The sequence below is a fragment of the Brachionichthys hirsutus genome, chromosome 23 (genome assembly GCF_040956055.1).
Source record: "Brachionichthys hirsutus isolate HB-005 chromosome 23, CSIRO-AGI_Bhir_v1, whole genome shotgun sequence".
Lineage (NCBI taxonomy): Eukaryota > Metazoa > Chordata > Actinopteri > Lophiiformes > Brachionichthyidae > Brachionichthys > Brachionichthys hirsutus.
In genome coordinates this window covers 2,551,259-2,566,581 of record NC_090919.1, presented here as the reverse complement: position 1 = coordinate 2,566,581, position 15,323 = coordinate 2,551,259, and the positions used below count along the sequence as shown (strand labels likewise).

The window sequence follows — 15,323 nt, the reverse complement described above, 5'->3', positions numbered from 1 at the left end:
CTGTAAAAAAACTACCAGTGGCAAACACAGTTCATACTTTTAGGTTTCACTTTCTACCTTTCCAGGTGCGAGGATGGCTACCAGCTCACCACGCAGGCGGCCTCTGTCTCCTGCCACAGCGACGGCACCTGGTCCAAACACAGCGTTCGGTGCCGACCCACCCCCTGCCGTCTGCCCACCAGCTTCTCCCTCCCGCGAGTTATAATCACGGGGAAGGAGCTTCCCCCCGTCGGAGAAGCCGTCACCCTGTCCTGCCCCCCTGGCCTCTACCTGAAGGGGCCGGCCTCAGCTGAGTGTCAGGTGAGAGCGATGCAGGTCAAGGTGAAGGTTCTTAAAAAAAACCCAGAAGTGTCTTTCCTTTTCGCTCTCTTTGTCTCCTTGAATTGAATCGAAAGCTCGGATGAATAATTAAACGCCTCCTTTCCGTTTTGTGCTTAGCTGGGCGGCGGCTGGGCGCCGAGCCTCTCCCTGGTTTCCTGCGAGCTGGTGGTTTGTGAAAAGCCTCCTCCTCTTCTTCACGGCGTCACCGAGGGGGACGGCTACAATTACGGCGACTTCGTCATGTACTCATGCCTGCCGGGCTTCAGCATGGAGGTACTTCTCAACTCCCAAGAGATGAAAAAAAAATCATCAAAGATTGCTTTAATGCAGCAAAAGGCCCGCCTCTTCCTCCTCTGCTCCGACCACACGGATCTATTAGACAACAATGAGATAACAGAGCGTCACGTGATTTCTCCTCAGCCATCAAAATGTTATTGCTCGTCTCTTATTACACTGAAAACTGTGCACTTTAACATCTGTTAGGCAATTAAGAAAAAACTGTAACGTCCACTCCGAGTGAGAATATCTACTCTCTGTTGTCTAAATTCCTCGTATTTCCTGCCGATCAATCTGCGTGCAGCTCGTGTATCTTTTAGCGTTCAGCTTTGCTCTTCTTGTCTCAGGGAGACTCGATCCAGACCTGCCAGGGGGACAGAACGTGGAGCGGCGCCCAGCCGGCGTGTGTCGGTAGGTCTGCGGAAAAATACCAAGATGATTCCGAGGAAAATATTTCATCCTAAAATAGTAATGAAAGAAAAAAAAGAATGCATTGTGAGGCAGAAGGAGGGTGTGGCCAAAAGTGATTTATGCTTTGACCGTTTCTTCACGCCTTTCTGTTACCTTGGCAGCACAGTCCTGCGGGCCTCCTCCTGTAGTACAGAACGCAGAGGTCCGGACAGCAGGAGAGGCTCACCCCCCCCACAACGCCACTTACGTGTGTAACGCCAGCCTGCAGCTTATCGGCGCAAAGACCATCACCTGTCTCGCCAACGGCACATGGGCCCCGCCGGCGCCGACATGTGAAAGTACGCAGGCGGCTGTGGTTGCAACATCCACCATCCGCTGTTGTCATTCCGTGTGTCGTCGTCCCCCCCCCCCCCCCTTCTTTTGACTCATTTCACTTCTCATTTCTCATATTCTCGTCAGAACCCAAGGGCTGCAGCAGCCCGAAGCGGACGCCGCACGGCAAAGTGCAGGAGCACCACCTGAGCACAGGGCGCGCTGTGGAGTTCCAGTGTGACGAGGGCTACTACATGGCGGGCGATCCTCTGGTGGTGTGCATCGGGGGGAGCGTGTGGAGCTCCACGTTTCCTACCTGCCAACGTGAGAGACTCTACAAACCAAACGTCGGTTCCACACGAGTATCCGCCTCAAACGCATTTCCTTTCCTTACAGCCAAGTCTTGCCCGCCGCCTCCGGGCTGGAGAGACGCTGACGGCGGCTCCCGGCAGGAGTTTCACGTTGCACAGTCGGTCCGTGTCACCTGCCCCAGAGGTCAGCAGGTCAAAGGCAGCGGCACCATCACCTGCAGGCCGGACCAGACCTGGAGCCTCGTCAGCTCCGTGTGTGAAAGTAAGGTCAAATCATTGGAGCGCTAATCATTCAGCCTCAGGGGTCGGTCCTGGATCCGACGTCCGGATCCAGGCCTTCGGATGCTGCATGCTCACTTTGTCGCCTCTATTTTATTTTATTTTTGCACAGCTGTTCTCTTGAAATCCACGCTGTGGTCTCTGCTTTGTCGTTTGTCTCTCACTGAGCTTTTATTTCTAAACACAAGCGCATCAAACGCCGCGCTAACATCCTGTTTGCTGGACTAATTATTCGGCTTCTATGGCAACCTTTGTTCAGTAATCCTCTCATCTATCGTCTGTGCTCAATATGCCCGATGATGCTTGCGTTGCTACGGCTCTTTGTTAGCATTTGCACGTGCACCGCCGGGCGGGGGGGGGGGGGGGGTCCTTTGATGGTTATTGTCTGAGCATGGAATTCACTGTCTTCAAAGGCTGCTTCAGTCGCAGGACACTGACGTCTTCCTCCACGGGACGCATTCTGATTTCTTAAAGCGATACAAGCGTCTTTCCTCTGATCAGACCGATTTGAAAACGGCATCCATTTTATCTTTTAACCAAAAGAATTTGAGGCCATTTAACTCGTGGGTCGTCCCCGTCTGGGCTGTTGTGCAGGGGTGTCCTGTGGCCCCCCACTCCATGTGGCCAACGGGGTGGTGCGGGGGGCGGTGTTCCAGTTCGGCGACGTGGCGGCGTACTCGTGCTTTGGCGGCTACGCCATGGAGGGCGTCGGGAGGAGCAGGTGTCTGGAGGACGGCACCTGGACGCCGCCTCCCGCTTGCAGAGGTCAGAGAGAGAACACACCCCCCCCCCTCCCCCCTGCGTTTACCGGCAGGAACTGTCCGCCCTTTTCACGGAACACTTCCTGCTTCACCTGACTCTCCCTTTTGCACGTGATGCCGTGGCAGGGGGGGGGGGGGGGGAAATAACATTCTTATTCTGAGGAATTTAATCTGCAGCATGAATCACTCTCCGTTCTCCTGCGCTGAAGCGCTTCATTGTTTGAACGAAACCTCTTCCTGTTTGTCGGCATGCTCAGTGACTTGCATAAAAGTGTGTGTTTGTTTTGCCCCCCCCCCCCCCTCCCTTAGCGGTATGCTGGTTGCAGTGCCAGAACGGAGGCGTGTGTCAGCGGCCGAACGCCTGCTCCTGTCCCGAGGGCTGGATGGGCCGTCTGTGTGAGGAGCGTGAGTATCTGCGCGACAATCAGATACCGTAAATACGACTCGGTAGCGGCCGGGAATCCGACCCGCAGCTCCGAAAAGACAATGGAAACAAGGAATGCACAGAAATAATGGAGCGATCGTTCGTTCTCCCCAGCCCGACAGAATTCAGCCACAGAAATAATCCAAGAATTCAAACGCAAGATCAGAAACACTGAAATAGCTCGAAAGGCCTTTAAAAGAACAATGATGAACGACTTTCACCGACTTCCTGTTTGCTCCTCTTCTCTCTCAGCTATCTGCATCCTGCCGTGCCTTAATGGAGGCCGTTGCGTGGCGCCCTACCAATGCGATTGTCCCGCAGGGTGGACGGGCACGCGCTGTCACAGCGGTGAGTTCACGTGTCACGCTTTCAATGTCACGTACAACAGCCGTAGGATAATCAATAACGTTTTATTGCGTCTCGTGCTGAAAAACATTTAACATAGCAAAACAAACGGATGAAGATGAAGCAGCGCTCCTCCTCGATTGGCTGCTTCAATAGATTTTCCAGTTGTAGTGAACCTGATTGGATGTGTGTGCGTGTGTGTGCGCGCGCGCGTGTGTGTGTGTGTGTGTCGTCTCCGCAGCTGTGTGTTCATCGCCTTGTCTGAACGGAGGAAGGTGCATCAGGCCGAACCGATGCTACTGCAGCCCGGGGTGGAGCGGACACGACTGCTCCAGGTGAAACTCTCCTTCAGTTATTATAATTGAAAAATAATAGTATTACCGTATTGGCCCGAATATAACACGACCCCGGATATAATACGACCCCCTCTTTTTCAAGACTCAAGTTTGAGAAAATACTTTTTGAACACCAATTTCAATTTTTATACAGAAAATAATTACAGTACATCTGAAACAAATGATTATAACAATAAATTCGAGAGAAAAAGCATGTTATTTTGGCACATTCAAATCATGCAAAAACTGTCTCACATCTTAATGTCTGAACATTTAAATATGTGAACTAAAGCGCAATCACATTTGTAAATGAATGGCTTCTGGTTTTTAAAATGTAAATAAACCAATCTACTGATAAAACAACAAAATTGCAATAACTGCATGAACCATCAAAGTGAAGTCTAACCGGGGGGGATCGTTGTTCTCCAGCGCCTCCGGGGTTAACTTCCAGACTTCACGCTGGGGACGAAGGCTGAAGCGCAGCAACACAAGATGGACGCCGGCCAGACATGCTGAATCAATGAAGCTGCTTTATTTTACTTGCACTGTTAAACAAAACTCAGTTTCCTCCGATCGCTCGCATATCTCTGTCTCAGAGTTCTCTCTGTTGCTGCTCTGCGCGCTCTCTCTCTTTATCTCTCGCACACACTCGCTTGCTCTGGCGGGACACGCCCCAGCTGGACGCGCGCACCCACACACACACACACACATCCACACAGACACATCTCACCACATATGAATAAGGAAAAACATCGCAATAAAATAATGATAGGCTTTCGCTTTGGCCTGGGGAGTTCAGTTCACCATTAGTTCAGAATGGGTATAATGTCTTGACCCCGAATATAACACGACCCGACTTTTTCAGCCTAATTTCAATGCAAAAAACACCGTGTTATATTCGGGCCAATACGGTAAATGTCAGAATGAATTGGAAATATATATTTTGATTTTAGCCGTCTTCCATACCTGATTATTTAACACCATTTCTCCTTCCTTCCTTTGCAGGAAAAGGAAATCAGGATACTACCACTTCTAGATCCCCCCCCCCCCATGAATCGTCTCATGAAGGGAACTCTTGTATAGTTACGTGACAATTGTAAACCATTCATTCTCATCTCTTGCAAAAGGCAAAGCCAGAGGAGTTTTGTAAAATAAAGCTGTATTTTTTCATATAAAAGACTCGATAGTATTAAAACATATGCTGCTATATACTTGTACGATGTGTAAAAAAACAACAACTATTGATGTGATTGTCTAATGTATATGTGTAAAGTATTCTCACGTTTTTATTAAAGCATAAAATACCATCTTTTCATTCTTTGCTCTTAAAGCAGACATCTGCGTGTCATTTATTTATTTTACGCATGAATTAGGAGAAAACAAAGTTAGCGTTTTCACATCCTTTATTAAATCCACAACAATCAAGAGCTTCGATCACGTGATCGGAAATCGGACTCGAACGTTCGCTACCGATATTAGAGATTTGTCTGCGGTGCGGGGAGTGTTCTGAAGCGGATGACAAAAACTTTGCGATTGAGGTGCTCTTCATTTTTGTTTTAAATATTCGTGTTTTAATAATTCCTGTTGAACGACCAGTCCAATTCCAAAGTGAAAAAAAGTATTTTATTTAATACTTGAACGTTCAAGCTACGCCACAGGAGTTCTCTTTTTAAGAGTTACCGGTAAATGTTGAAATAAGATGAAACTAAAAATAAAATAAGGGACATGCTGGATCCATTTCTTCACTCGTCTTTATTTTTATTATAGAAGTATCGGATCGGTTCAAAATAAAATGACTCGGACGCAAAAAAAAAAAAAAAACCTGATCGGGACATCCCGAGTCGTCATATCTTTGTTTTTATCAAATCTGAGTCTGCTAAAACGAGTACATCAGCAGGACGAGAGTAGAATGAATGAATGAATGTTTGGAAGACACTAAATGAACACAATGATTTATTCAGGTAGCATCACAGGACAGCAGTGGACTCTGTGGTTGTTACTTCAGTTCTTTTATAAAATCCAACAAGTTCTCCTTGTTCGCACCGGAAAACTCCTTAATCTGAAAGACAGAGCAGACAGAGTTCGATTAAAACCAATCGATTAATGCTTTATACAACAAACACAAAGCAGCCATCAAACTCAGAGGAGGCTCTGGGTTTCCATTCACAAAAACGTTACAGAGAATTCATGCAGCAGGACTTCTGATGGAATAATTAGAAAACCGACGCTTACCTTCTCTCCGTTCTTGTAGAACTGGAACGTGGGCATACACGAGATTTTGTATTCGGTACTCACGTCCTGAAAAGAGTGAGAAGAACACGACAGTGAGGGAGCTTCAGGCTAACGGCTACTTTAAGCGGCCTCCACAATGAAATCCTTAAACCTTTCAGACACGACTATTTCTGACCGACAGTATCTGATTTGTATGAAAGTCTTTGACTAAGCAGCGCACACGCACACACACACACACTTACGTCAGCCTCATCCACATCCACCTTTAGGAAAATCACGTTGGCATTTTCAGGCAATTTTGACTGCGCCTGAAAGAGAACAGATCACAGAGAAATACTCCTTACATTAAAAATACTAAACTTTGTACCATTATGTTAACAATGCTATAAAAATGTCTTATTTTCCCGTTCAATTGGTTCTTCTACCCAACATGATGCAGCTGCCGCCCTCACACATCCCATATCCCCCAGAAAAAGGTTCCCACCAACAGCTAGGAGGCAAGTAATACGCACTGTCTCTTCTGTTTCAGAATGACACGTACACGTACAAACACAGCGAGTACAGCGTCTAAAAAATACTGGGTAAAATGAAATTGTAAAGATTCCGCTACTCACTTCAAATATGGGGCCGATGACTTTGCAAGGACCGCACCACGAGGCCGTGAAGTCCACCACGACCAGCTTGTCTCCGGCGTCTTTCAGCAGCGCCTTGAACTCTCCCTGCAGGAGAAGAAACAGCTCGTCTTCGTTTGTGCGGATCCACGAGCCAGGAAACGCTGTTATTTCTAGTGACTCATTAGTTATGGATTAGGAAACCATATCGCAGAGGCCACAAGATCCCGACATGGACTTCTGAGTTTTTGTCTTTGTGAACTGCTCAGCAAAATGATTCAGCTCCATCCAATCAATATCTAACTCAATGGATCCACAAAGTTGTGCCGTGCTGCTTTACATCTACAGACTACTCCCCAGCCCCGTCTACTCCTACGACTTAATTCGAAAGCATGTACATAAATGCACATTACTGACGTCATCAGAAAGATTTGGATGTACTGTACTTCTTGATCTTTATATATATATTTAATCGTGCTGGAAACTTGTTTTTACTAAATATTTAAATGCTTTTCCGCCCGTTTTTCCTGACTGTTATATTTCCCACGGAGAACTACTCTTTGGTGACGTAGCACAAACCGAATAATAATAATAATAATAATAAAAAAAACAAGCGTGTCCGCCGGTAGAGAACGTCTACCGTTCACACCGATGCTGAGTCACGCCACTGCTAACTCCCGACTCCGCTTCTACCTCCGCCATCATAACGGAGCGACCGGGAGACCGGGCGCGCGCGCCTGCGTGCGTGCGTGCGTGCGTTCACTATTACAACAGCGGCTTCCTGTAACGGTAAACGACACGATCAATTAAAATAGATAACACAAGACTTACCAGGTTCTTCACTTCCCTGACCATGATGGCGGATGAGCGGGTGCAGCAGAGAACAAGCTCCGGCTATAAGTTGTGTTCGTGCTGGAAGGCACGGGGAGGGTTTATAGCGGGGGGGGTCTTCTTGCCCTTTCACTCGAAGGCGGAAGTCCTCCGGCTGTCCTTAAAAAATAAAAGTCCTTTCATTCATTCTTCCTCTGCTCCGCCGCATCAGAGGCCGGGCCCCTTTGAGATTACAGAACATCATTTGATTTATCCTCGGCCATCAGCAGGCGGAGGTTTATATCGAGGAAACCGTCTCTTCACTGGTCCTTTACGTCTCTGCCGCTCCACACAAATGTTCCAGTTGTAGTGAGCGAGGGCACAATCCGATATCCTCACCGATGTTTTTGTAAAAAACATGCCGTTTAACTGCTGTTGTTGTTATTGTTGTACACAATTACGTCGCCTGTCAAATGTTTGTGTTTCTGTTCCTTTCAATTGAACATCTGAAACTGGAAAGCTCGGTGTAAAAGATATATAATTGTCCATGCATGTTGTAAAACTCTTTATTTTGCACCCTTAATGAGAACAGCAAGAGGTGAATCGAGGCCAATCAGCCCAGCCCAGCCCAGCCGTGCAGGTGCAGTGAGCGGAGATTACGTCACCAGCAGGCGATCCAGGTACGCAGCGGCTCGTCATTAACCCTTTGGGATTGTTTGACCTAAAGAAAGAACATTTTTTTTCCGTTTAATAACTTATTTGAATGACTTAAAGGGTCTCTGTAAGTTACATATTGTACACGGACTGATGCGCAGATTCTAGTAGAATTCTTACGTGTACAAATAAGTAATACGATTTACAGAAAGCTGCTGTGACGCCGTTTTAAGGGGAACAGAGGAGTTAAGTTGTGCAGGACAGCAGGTCAATGTCAGTTTAAATTTGGGAGCACGTATGATCTACGCCATTCATGACGGAAATGTTCACATCGTATCTCTCTCTATCTTTTGTAGATTCGCTTTGTCTATTCATAATGACGCTGGAAATATGATAATTGTCTAAATTTGCGAGTGAAATATACGGTGGCCGTATTACGGCCACCGTACTAATGCTCCAGTTGTAGTGAGCGAGGGCACAATCCGATATCCTCACCGATGTTTTTATAAGAAACATGTTGTAATGGAAACACGATAAAAATGGAGTCCGATTAGGACTTCATCTGAAGACAGCTGGGTGGTAGATAACGTTCACTCGCTCACTACGTTCACACAGGCAATGTGGGTGAAGTGTCTTGCCTAAGGACACGACAGTGTAGACATGCGCCGGAGCCAGGAATCGAACCGCCAACCTCTCGATCATAGGACGACCCGCTCAACCACCTTCACCGTCGCCTGACCAATATATGTATTATGTGTATTACAGAAGTTTAATAGTCGCTAGTAGTCGTCTTTGTTTTCATCAAACCTGAGTCTGCTAAAACGAGTACATCAGCAGGACGAGAGTAGAATGAATGAATGAATGTTTGGAAGACACTAAATGAACACAATGATTTATTCAGGTAGCATCACAGGACAGCAGTGGACTCTGTGGTTGTTACTTCAGTTGTTTTATAAAATCCAACAACTTCTCCTTGTTCGCACCGGAAAACTCCTCAATCTGAAAGACAGAGCAGACAGAGTTCGATTCAACCAATCAATCAATGCTTTATCGTTATGTGCACAACAAACACATAAAGCAGCCTTCAAACTCAGAGGAGGCTCTGGGTTTCCATTCACAAAAACGTTACAGAGAATTCATGCAGCAGGACTTCTGATGGAATAATGAGAAAACTGACGCTTACCTTGTGTCCGTTCTTGTAGAACTGGAACGTGGGCATAGACGAAACATCGCAGTGTGAGCTCACGTCCTGAAAAGAGTGAGAAAAACACGACAGTGAGGGAGCTTCAGGCTAACGGCTACTTTAAGTGGCCTCAACTAAGCAGCAAAATACAAGCAAACAAACACACACACACTTACCGTAGCCTCATCCACATCCACCTTTAGGAAAATCACGTTGGCATTTTCAGGCAATTTTGACTGCGCCTGAAAGAGAACAGATCACAAAGAGATACTCCTTACATTAAAAATACTAAACTTTGTACCATTATGTTAACAATGCTATAAAAATGTCTTATTTTCCCGTTCAGTTGGTTCTTCTACCCAACATGATGCAGCTGCTGCCCTCACACATCCCATATCCCCCAGAAAAAGGTCCCCACCAACAGCCAAGAGAGAAGTAATACTGTTTTAGAATGACACACACATGTACATGTACAAAGACAGCAAGCACAGCGTCTAAAAATACCGGGTAAAAGGATTCATATGTGTTTTGACACAATGAAAGGGTCAAAAAAAGATTTGAAAGATTCTGTTCCTCACTTCAAATATGGGGGCTATCATTTTGCAAGGACCGCACCACGCGGCCGTGAAGTCCACCACGACCAGCTTGCCTCCGGCTTTTCCCATCTCCGCATCGAAATCTTCCTGCAGGAGAAAAAACAGCTCGTCTTGTCTTGTTTGTTTTGTTTTTGCTCTGACGCAACCAACCCAAACCGGTTTAGCTTGACTGCTATATCGCCCACGGAGGTGATGCGAGTTTCGATTTGGAGCGTTCAGCAGCAAGTCCACACCCCAACCTCCGTGGGACACCCAGGGGATGATTATATTAGAGAACAGTTCTAAAATATCCAACATACGTGTTTTTTAAACTCTACTATTTACCCAAATTCGTAATTCATGTTTTATTGAGACGCTAAAATCGACGGAAGAACTCACTTTGGTGTATTCTAAAGTAACTAAGACTCCGCTTCTACTTCCGGCATCAACCCACCGTGAAAAACAACGAATGGGACAGGCGAGGCGACCCGGAAACGGGCGCGCGCCTGCGTAACTTTATTTAACTTTATGTAACAACGACTTCTTGCGACGACGCGAGTAATTAAAATAACATACGACTTACCATATTTCCCACTTTGATGATCCCCATAGCTGATGAGTGAGTGCACCGAAGGAAAAGCTCCGACAATAAGTTACGTACCGGAAGACACGGGGAGAATTTATACCGTAAAGGCGGAGTCTTCCCCTTCCACGCGACGGCGGAAGTCCTACTTTCCTTAAAAACTAAAAGTCCATCAGTCGTTGTCAAATGACAGAAGCGGTAAACTACTTAATTATTTGACCTGGGCACACAAATCCCAACGTAATCTTTAACGGTAATGTTAATCTTAATCTATTTCTCGTTTTTTGTTTTTACTAAATATTTTTACATTACGCCATCCCTAAGAGGGACCTTTATTTTGAAGGTGTTACGTCATGTAATATTTTCGTTGAAATTGGAGCAGTTTGACTTTTCAATTAATTCCGTAAAGAAAATGTTAAGTTTCCTGCCTTATTTTCATGCTTGTGTATTTATAAAAATCGTTTGTAAGAAATATTGACAAAGAGAGAGATTAAGAATTGCCTAATAGATCTTTGACATTTATCATACGGGATAACTCGTATGCATTTTAATAACAGCCGCACCATCTTGTATTACTGCTACGTGACTATTTTGTATTGGTTCTTATTTTTGAACTTTGAGAATCCAATAAATTGTTCAATATTTTGTGCTTGTCTGAAATGGAATCCATCAACCAGTAGTATACTGTTCCTGTCTCGAAAAAAAAAAGTTGAATAAGTTGGTAATGAGAATACTAGCTATGATCTCGCACACAGCACACCTTTTTTTTTTGACAAACACTAGCTCACTGTATTCATGCAATATTCCATTTGATGTATCTTTTAAAAATGCTTTAAATATATAATCTTGACATGAATGAAAATGCATCAGACCTAGCAGAAAGAATACATTTATTGAAATAATGTACATTTTAATACATGACGAAACTCAGTCATAATATGCCATTATTGTGATAATAAACTCCACTGAGCTATAAGGACATCATGCAAGTATGAAAATAGTTGGCTAGTTCTAAGTGCTAAATACTTCATGTGCGAGTTTTGTAATGGTCAGTTAAAGCTTTTTTTCTTTTTTTTAGACCATGACAATAGCCTTGCCAATGTTTTCTCCCTGCAGAATCCCTATAAAGGCAGCCGGCATGTTTTCAAAACCTTTCGTCAAGTGCTCCCGACTCATCAGTTTGCCCTGCAATAGAGACATAAATAAATCACTATTAACCTGAACAGTAAAATATTGCAAGGGCATATATCCTCGACCGAAACCTTATTGAATTCAGGCAAAACAAAAGTTGTTGGTTTTTATTTATAGTCACTGACCTCTTTCAGCCACCCCATCAGCCTCTTGGAGGACTCGGGGTGCTTGTGCTCCCACCTGCTCTGGATGAAACCCTCCATCTTCAGTTGCTTGAAGATCATGGGAATTTGTGGGTATGGGCCTGGAAAGGGTGGAAGAAAAGACATTCTGCAAGATTAAAAGGTGTGTTCCATGCATTTCACATTCCAGCAACACAATGTCGCCCTCTAGCGGTAGAGGCAAGCAAGTCCTCTGAACGAGGAAACGAAGGTACAGTGGTACCTCAGCTTACGAATTTAATCCGTTCCGGGACTAGCTTCGTAACGTGAAAACTTCGTAAGTAGAGACGCATTTTGAATGTAAATGCACTAATCCGTTCCAAGCCCCGCAAAAGTATTGTAACGGTTCATGTTTTAGGAGTGTTCATTATTCCTACGCTGCAGAGAGTCCGCAAAGGCATCCAGGGAGGAGGGGCGGTGTGTGTGTGTGGGTGCCGCGAGGAGGAGGAGGAGAACGGGAGAGCTGCGTAGCTCCCGCAGCTCTCCCGTTCTCCTCCTCCTCCTCGCGGCACCCACACACACAGAGAGTTACCCGTCGTGTGCTTATTCCAGCGTCCGACGGACGCTACATTATGATATTTTTTTAAAATATTAATCTACCTGTTAGCTGTTACTTTTTGTCCTCTTTGTTTACTGGTCCTTTGCGGTGTTTTCTGCCTCGCGTTTCTTGAAAAACTGATCCGATGACGTCTGCTTTTGCCGGCTTTTGACAATCCGTCGGAAATGTGCGAGGCAGACGTCATCATAATGAGCAATAGCCCGACTTGTCAACACTTTTTCCGGGTGACACGAGGGGGACACGAATAGCGTGCTGGGATACACGCATACGCAACGGGTTGCCAGGCAGATTTTAGGCGATAGCCAATGGCAGAGCAGCTACGAGCAGCTATTTTTGACTTCGTAGCCTGAAACGCCTCCGTAACGAGAGGCAATATTTTCCCATTCAGAAACTTCGTAACCTGAAAATTTCGGATGTAGGGACATTCGTAAGTAGAAGTACCACTGTAGATACGCACCCATTTGAGGAGTGGTGTCATTGTACAAGGAAATGCCTCCACATATGGCTATTCTTCCAAAGGTTTTCATGTGTTGCAAAGCCGTAGCTGAAAAATGGCCTCCCACCTACAGGAGAAGTGAGAGCTATACCAGTGAAAAGAATACGGCAATTCAACCCCTTGGTCAATCCCCTCTGTAAAAAAAAAAAAAATGCTACACTGGTTCTTACATTGTCAAAGAAGCAGTCATATCCATCTGGAGAGGCCTGCTTCAGCGCCTCGTCGAGGGAGCCGATCGTTTTGTAGTTGAAGGTTTCATCGAAGCCCAGTTCTTTGAGGAAAGCCACTTTGGCATCAGACCCCGCTGAACCCACCACCTTGCATCCCTTGATCTTTGCGATCTGGCCCACCACGGAGCCCACCGCCCCCGCGGCAGCGTTCACCAGCAGGGTCTCGCCCTTCTGCAGCCCCAAGACTTCTTCTATTCCGTACAAAGCGGTCATGCTGGAGAGGACGAGAATAAAATTCGACAATGAAATTCAGAGAAAATAAGGTAGCCCCCCCCCCCCCCCACCTGCTGCAGAGACTCTTTGATCTTTCCCAGTGTAAACTCTCTGTAATTGCTTCCATAGCTCATGACTCATTGGTAGGACAGAACATCTGGATTATTTTTCCTCCCAGAAAAATGTAGCTGTTCTTCTAAGCTCAACAACTTCTACCCTTCTGATTTCTCTGATTTCTTTATTTTTAAAAGCTTATACCATGCTTATTTGATCTATGTTTGATTGATTTGGCCTACCCTGGCATGCCAACGGCCCCCAGAGCCAGCGACAAAGAGACATCTTGCGGCCAGTCACTCATTACCAGAGTGAGATCCGTCCCATCACTGACTGAGTGGGTTCTCCAGCCGCAACGAGCAACTACGTGGCTTCCCACAGGAAAAGCCGGGTTTTTGCTTTGGATCACTCTGCAGCAAAAACAAACAAACAAAAAAGCATTTTGTCCAACAATGAAATAAAGAAAAATACAAAACATGTGGGGTTGAAACAGATCATTTGGACAGTTTTATCCACTGGGTCATTTATTCTGCGTGTTTTACAGCATGAAATCGGATGCACGTTTGAACACCAAGCCAAGAAGGATTCACACGCCAAGGATTTATTAATTAGATGCAGACGCAGGATTGATCCCATCTCAAAGAGCACATCAGGACAGATAAAACGTGTGTGTTTTTTCTTACTTAGCGACCTGGGTTCCAATCATCACATCACCTTCATTCATGCGAACCCTGCTGAACGGCCTGGGGAGACAAGCATGGATTTATTTTTTATTGTTTTTTTACATTTAAATGTGATTTTGTAGCATTGGTGAGGACATTAAAAAAAAAATTGTCAGATGCATTTACTTACCTCATGTATGGGTCGACACTGAGAAACGCAGCTTCCAAAAGTACCTCTAAAAATAAAATAAAAGACAAAACACCAATCTATACATAAAAAAATAATAATTTGGTCTGTGCCTCTCGGCAAGCAGATACTAAGTAATTTAAAGTTGTTGGTGTTTAATGCTTGAGAAGAAAGGTTGACAAATAATGAAAGAATTACGGGATATATCGTTACCTCCATCTTTGGGTTCAGGGAGCTCCTCCACCTTGAGTTTGAAGTCGCTGTCCTTCGGTAACCCGTCAAAGTGTTTGATCAGGATCCATGTCTTTGATTTGACCATGGTTCTTTGTCTGGCGCAGCTGCTGTGAGAGATTAAGCAGTAATTAAAATAGGCGATTTTACGAATATTTAAAAAAAGTACAGTTACGCAATGTTGGTTCGACAGCGCAAAAACACAAAACCCATTATCTGTTACTTTTTCTGTGGATCGCCAGCGTCTCTTTCTCAATCGTAAAAGTCCAGTTAACGCGAGTCGTGCGTAACTTACCGCTTGTTATTGCTAAGAAATGGCTGAAGAAGCAGGCGGCGAAGATTTCGTGAAAGAAGGGGAGGGAGAGGAGGATGAACGTGATTGGTTACAAGTCAGAAGCGGCCCGGAATGTATGACGACAGACGTGACGTTGGTCTTGCGTGATGACGTAAGCTGGTTTGGATTTCAGCGCGGGCCGGTTGCTACTGCGGGATGCTAAAGAGAGCTAAAATTGTAAGTAGTATAATTACCGTTTGCTTAAAGAAATAAATTGACATTTTTCGGTAAGAAAAACATACGAAAACAACCCGTGTAGCTAAAGTGCTCGCCTTTAGCGGTAGTATTTCTATAATTTATTCTTTAATTTAGCTGACTGAACTGTTAGCATGCTAGCACAACACAAGAGGGGGTGACATCACGATACCCTGTCCGGCCGCTCTAATCAAGCCGTCAGCATTCATTTAGAAAGTGTTTTTTTTTATATATATGTAGTTTAATTATGTTCGCAGTGTCCATAAGACTTTTACTTAACACAAACTGAAGCGTGACGTCTGAAGGGGTCAAGGGTTAGCCTACGGAGAGCTAAAGGCGTGCTCGTCCAAATTAAAGCTCTCCTTTCGTTACAATGAGCAGCAAACC

At 45.3% G+C, this 15,323-nt stretch overlaps 4 protein-coding genes across 5 annotated transcripts in view; 1 reads left to right on the top strand and 3 right to left on the bottom strand.

Moving 5' to 3' along the window:
- svep1 (sushi, von Willebrand factor type A, EGF and pentraxin domain containing 1) overlaps positions 1-5,078 on the top strand; it is a 48,113-nt gene extending 43,035 nt beyond the window's left edge. The window contains exons 39-49 of the mRNA XM_068755622.1: positions 66-300; positions 439-594; positions 945-1,008; positions 1,170-1,346; positions 1,468-1,644; positions 1,717-1,893; positions 2,505-2,675; positions 2,981-3,076; positions 3,348-3,443; positions 3,682-3,775; positions 4,781-5,078. Of these exons, the coding sequence (XP_068611723.1) occupies positions 66-300; positions 439-594; positions 945-1,008; positions 1,170-1,346; positions 1,468-1,644; positions 1,717-1,893; positions 2,505-2,675; positions 2,981-3,076; positions 3,348-3,443; positions 3,682-3,775; positions 4,781-4,811 (1,474 nt within the window). The 3' untranslated portion in view covers positions 4,812-5,078. The remainder of the gene's footprint in view (positions 1-65; positions 301-438; positions 595-944; positions 1,009-1,169; positions 1,347-1,467; positions 1,645-1,716; positions 1,894-2,504; positions 2,676-2,980; positions 3,077-3,347; positions 3,444-3,681; positions 3,776-4,780) is intronic.
- An 82-nt stretch (positions 5,079-5,160) lies between these two features.
- On the bottom strand, positions 5,161-7,594 carry LOC137911301 (thioredoxin-like). Its single transcript, XM_068755649.1, has 5 exons — positions 7,450-7,594; positions 6,622-6,726; positions 6,250-6,315; positions 6,008-6,073; positions 5,161-5,834 (listed from the first exon to the last, which is right to left on the bottom strand). The coding sequence occupies exons 1-5, from the start codon at positions 7,471-7,473 to the stop codon at positions 5,772-5,774; spliced, it is 324 nt and encodes a 107-aa protein (XP_068611750.1). The 5' UTR covers positions 7,474-7,594; the 3' UTR covers positions 5,161-5,771.
- Positions 7,595-8,962: 1,368 nt separating this feature from the next.
- Positions 8,963-10,548, bottom strand: LOC137911327 (thioredoxin-like). Its single transcript, XM_068755684.1, has 5 exons — positions 10,424-10,548; positions 9,844-9,948; positions 9,442-9,507; positions 9,266-9,331; positions 8,963-9,081 (listed from the first exon to the last, which is right to left on the bottom strand). Exons 1-5 carry the CDS (start codon positions 10,448-10,450, stop codon positions 9,019-9,021), a joined length of 327 nt encoding a protein of 108 aa, XP_068611785.1. The 5' UTR covers positions 10,451-10,548; the 3' UTR covers positions 8,963-9,018.
- Positions 10,549-11,301: 753 nt separating this feature from the next.
- Positions 11,302-14,796, bottom strand: LOC137911393 (prostaglandin reductase 1-like). Of its 2 annotated transcripts, none has more exons than XM_068755758.1 (9): positions 14,703-14,796; positions 14,390-14,517; positions 14,180-14,225; positions 14,011-14,070; positions 13,570-13,737; positions 13,001-13,274; positions 12,792-12,897; positions 11,740-11,858; positions 11,302-11,608 (listed from the first exon to the last, which is right to left on the bottom strand). In XM_068755758.1, exons 2-9 carry the CDS (start codon positions 14,493-14,495, stop codon positions 11,498-11,500), a joined length of 990 nt encoding a protein of 329 aa, XP_068611859.1. In that variant the 5' UTR covers positions 14,496-14,517; positions 14,703-14,796; the 3' UTR covers positions 11,302-11,497. The 2 variants fall into 2 exon arrangements, with proteins under 2 accessions (XP_068611859.1, XP_068611860.1); XM_068755759.1 differs by having other exon boundaries at positions 14,390-14,514; positions 14,703-14,746.
- Positions 14,797-15,323: the final 527 nt, after the last annotated feature.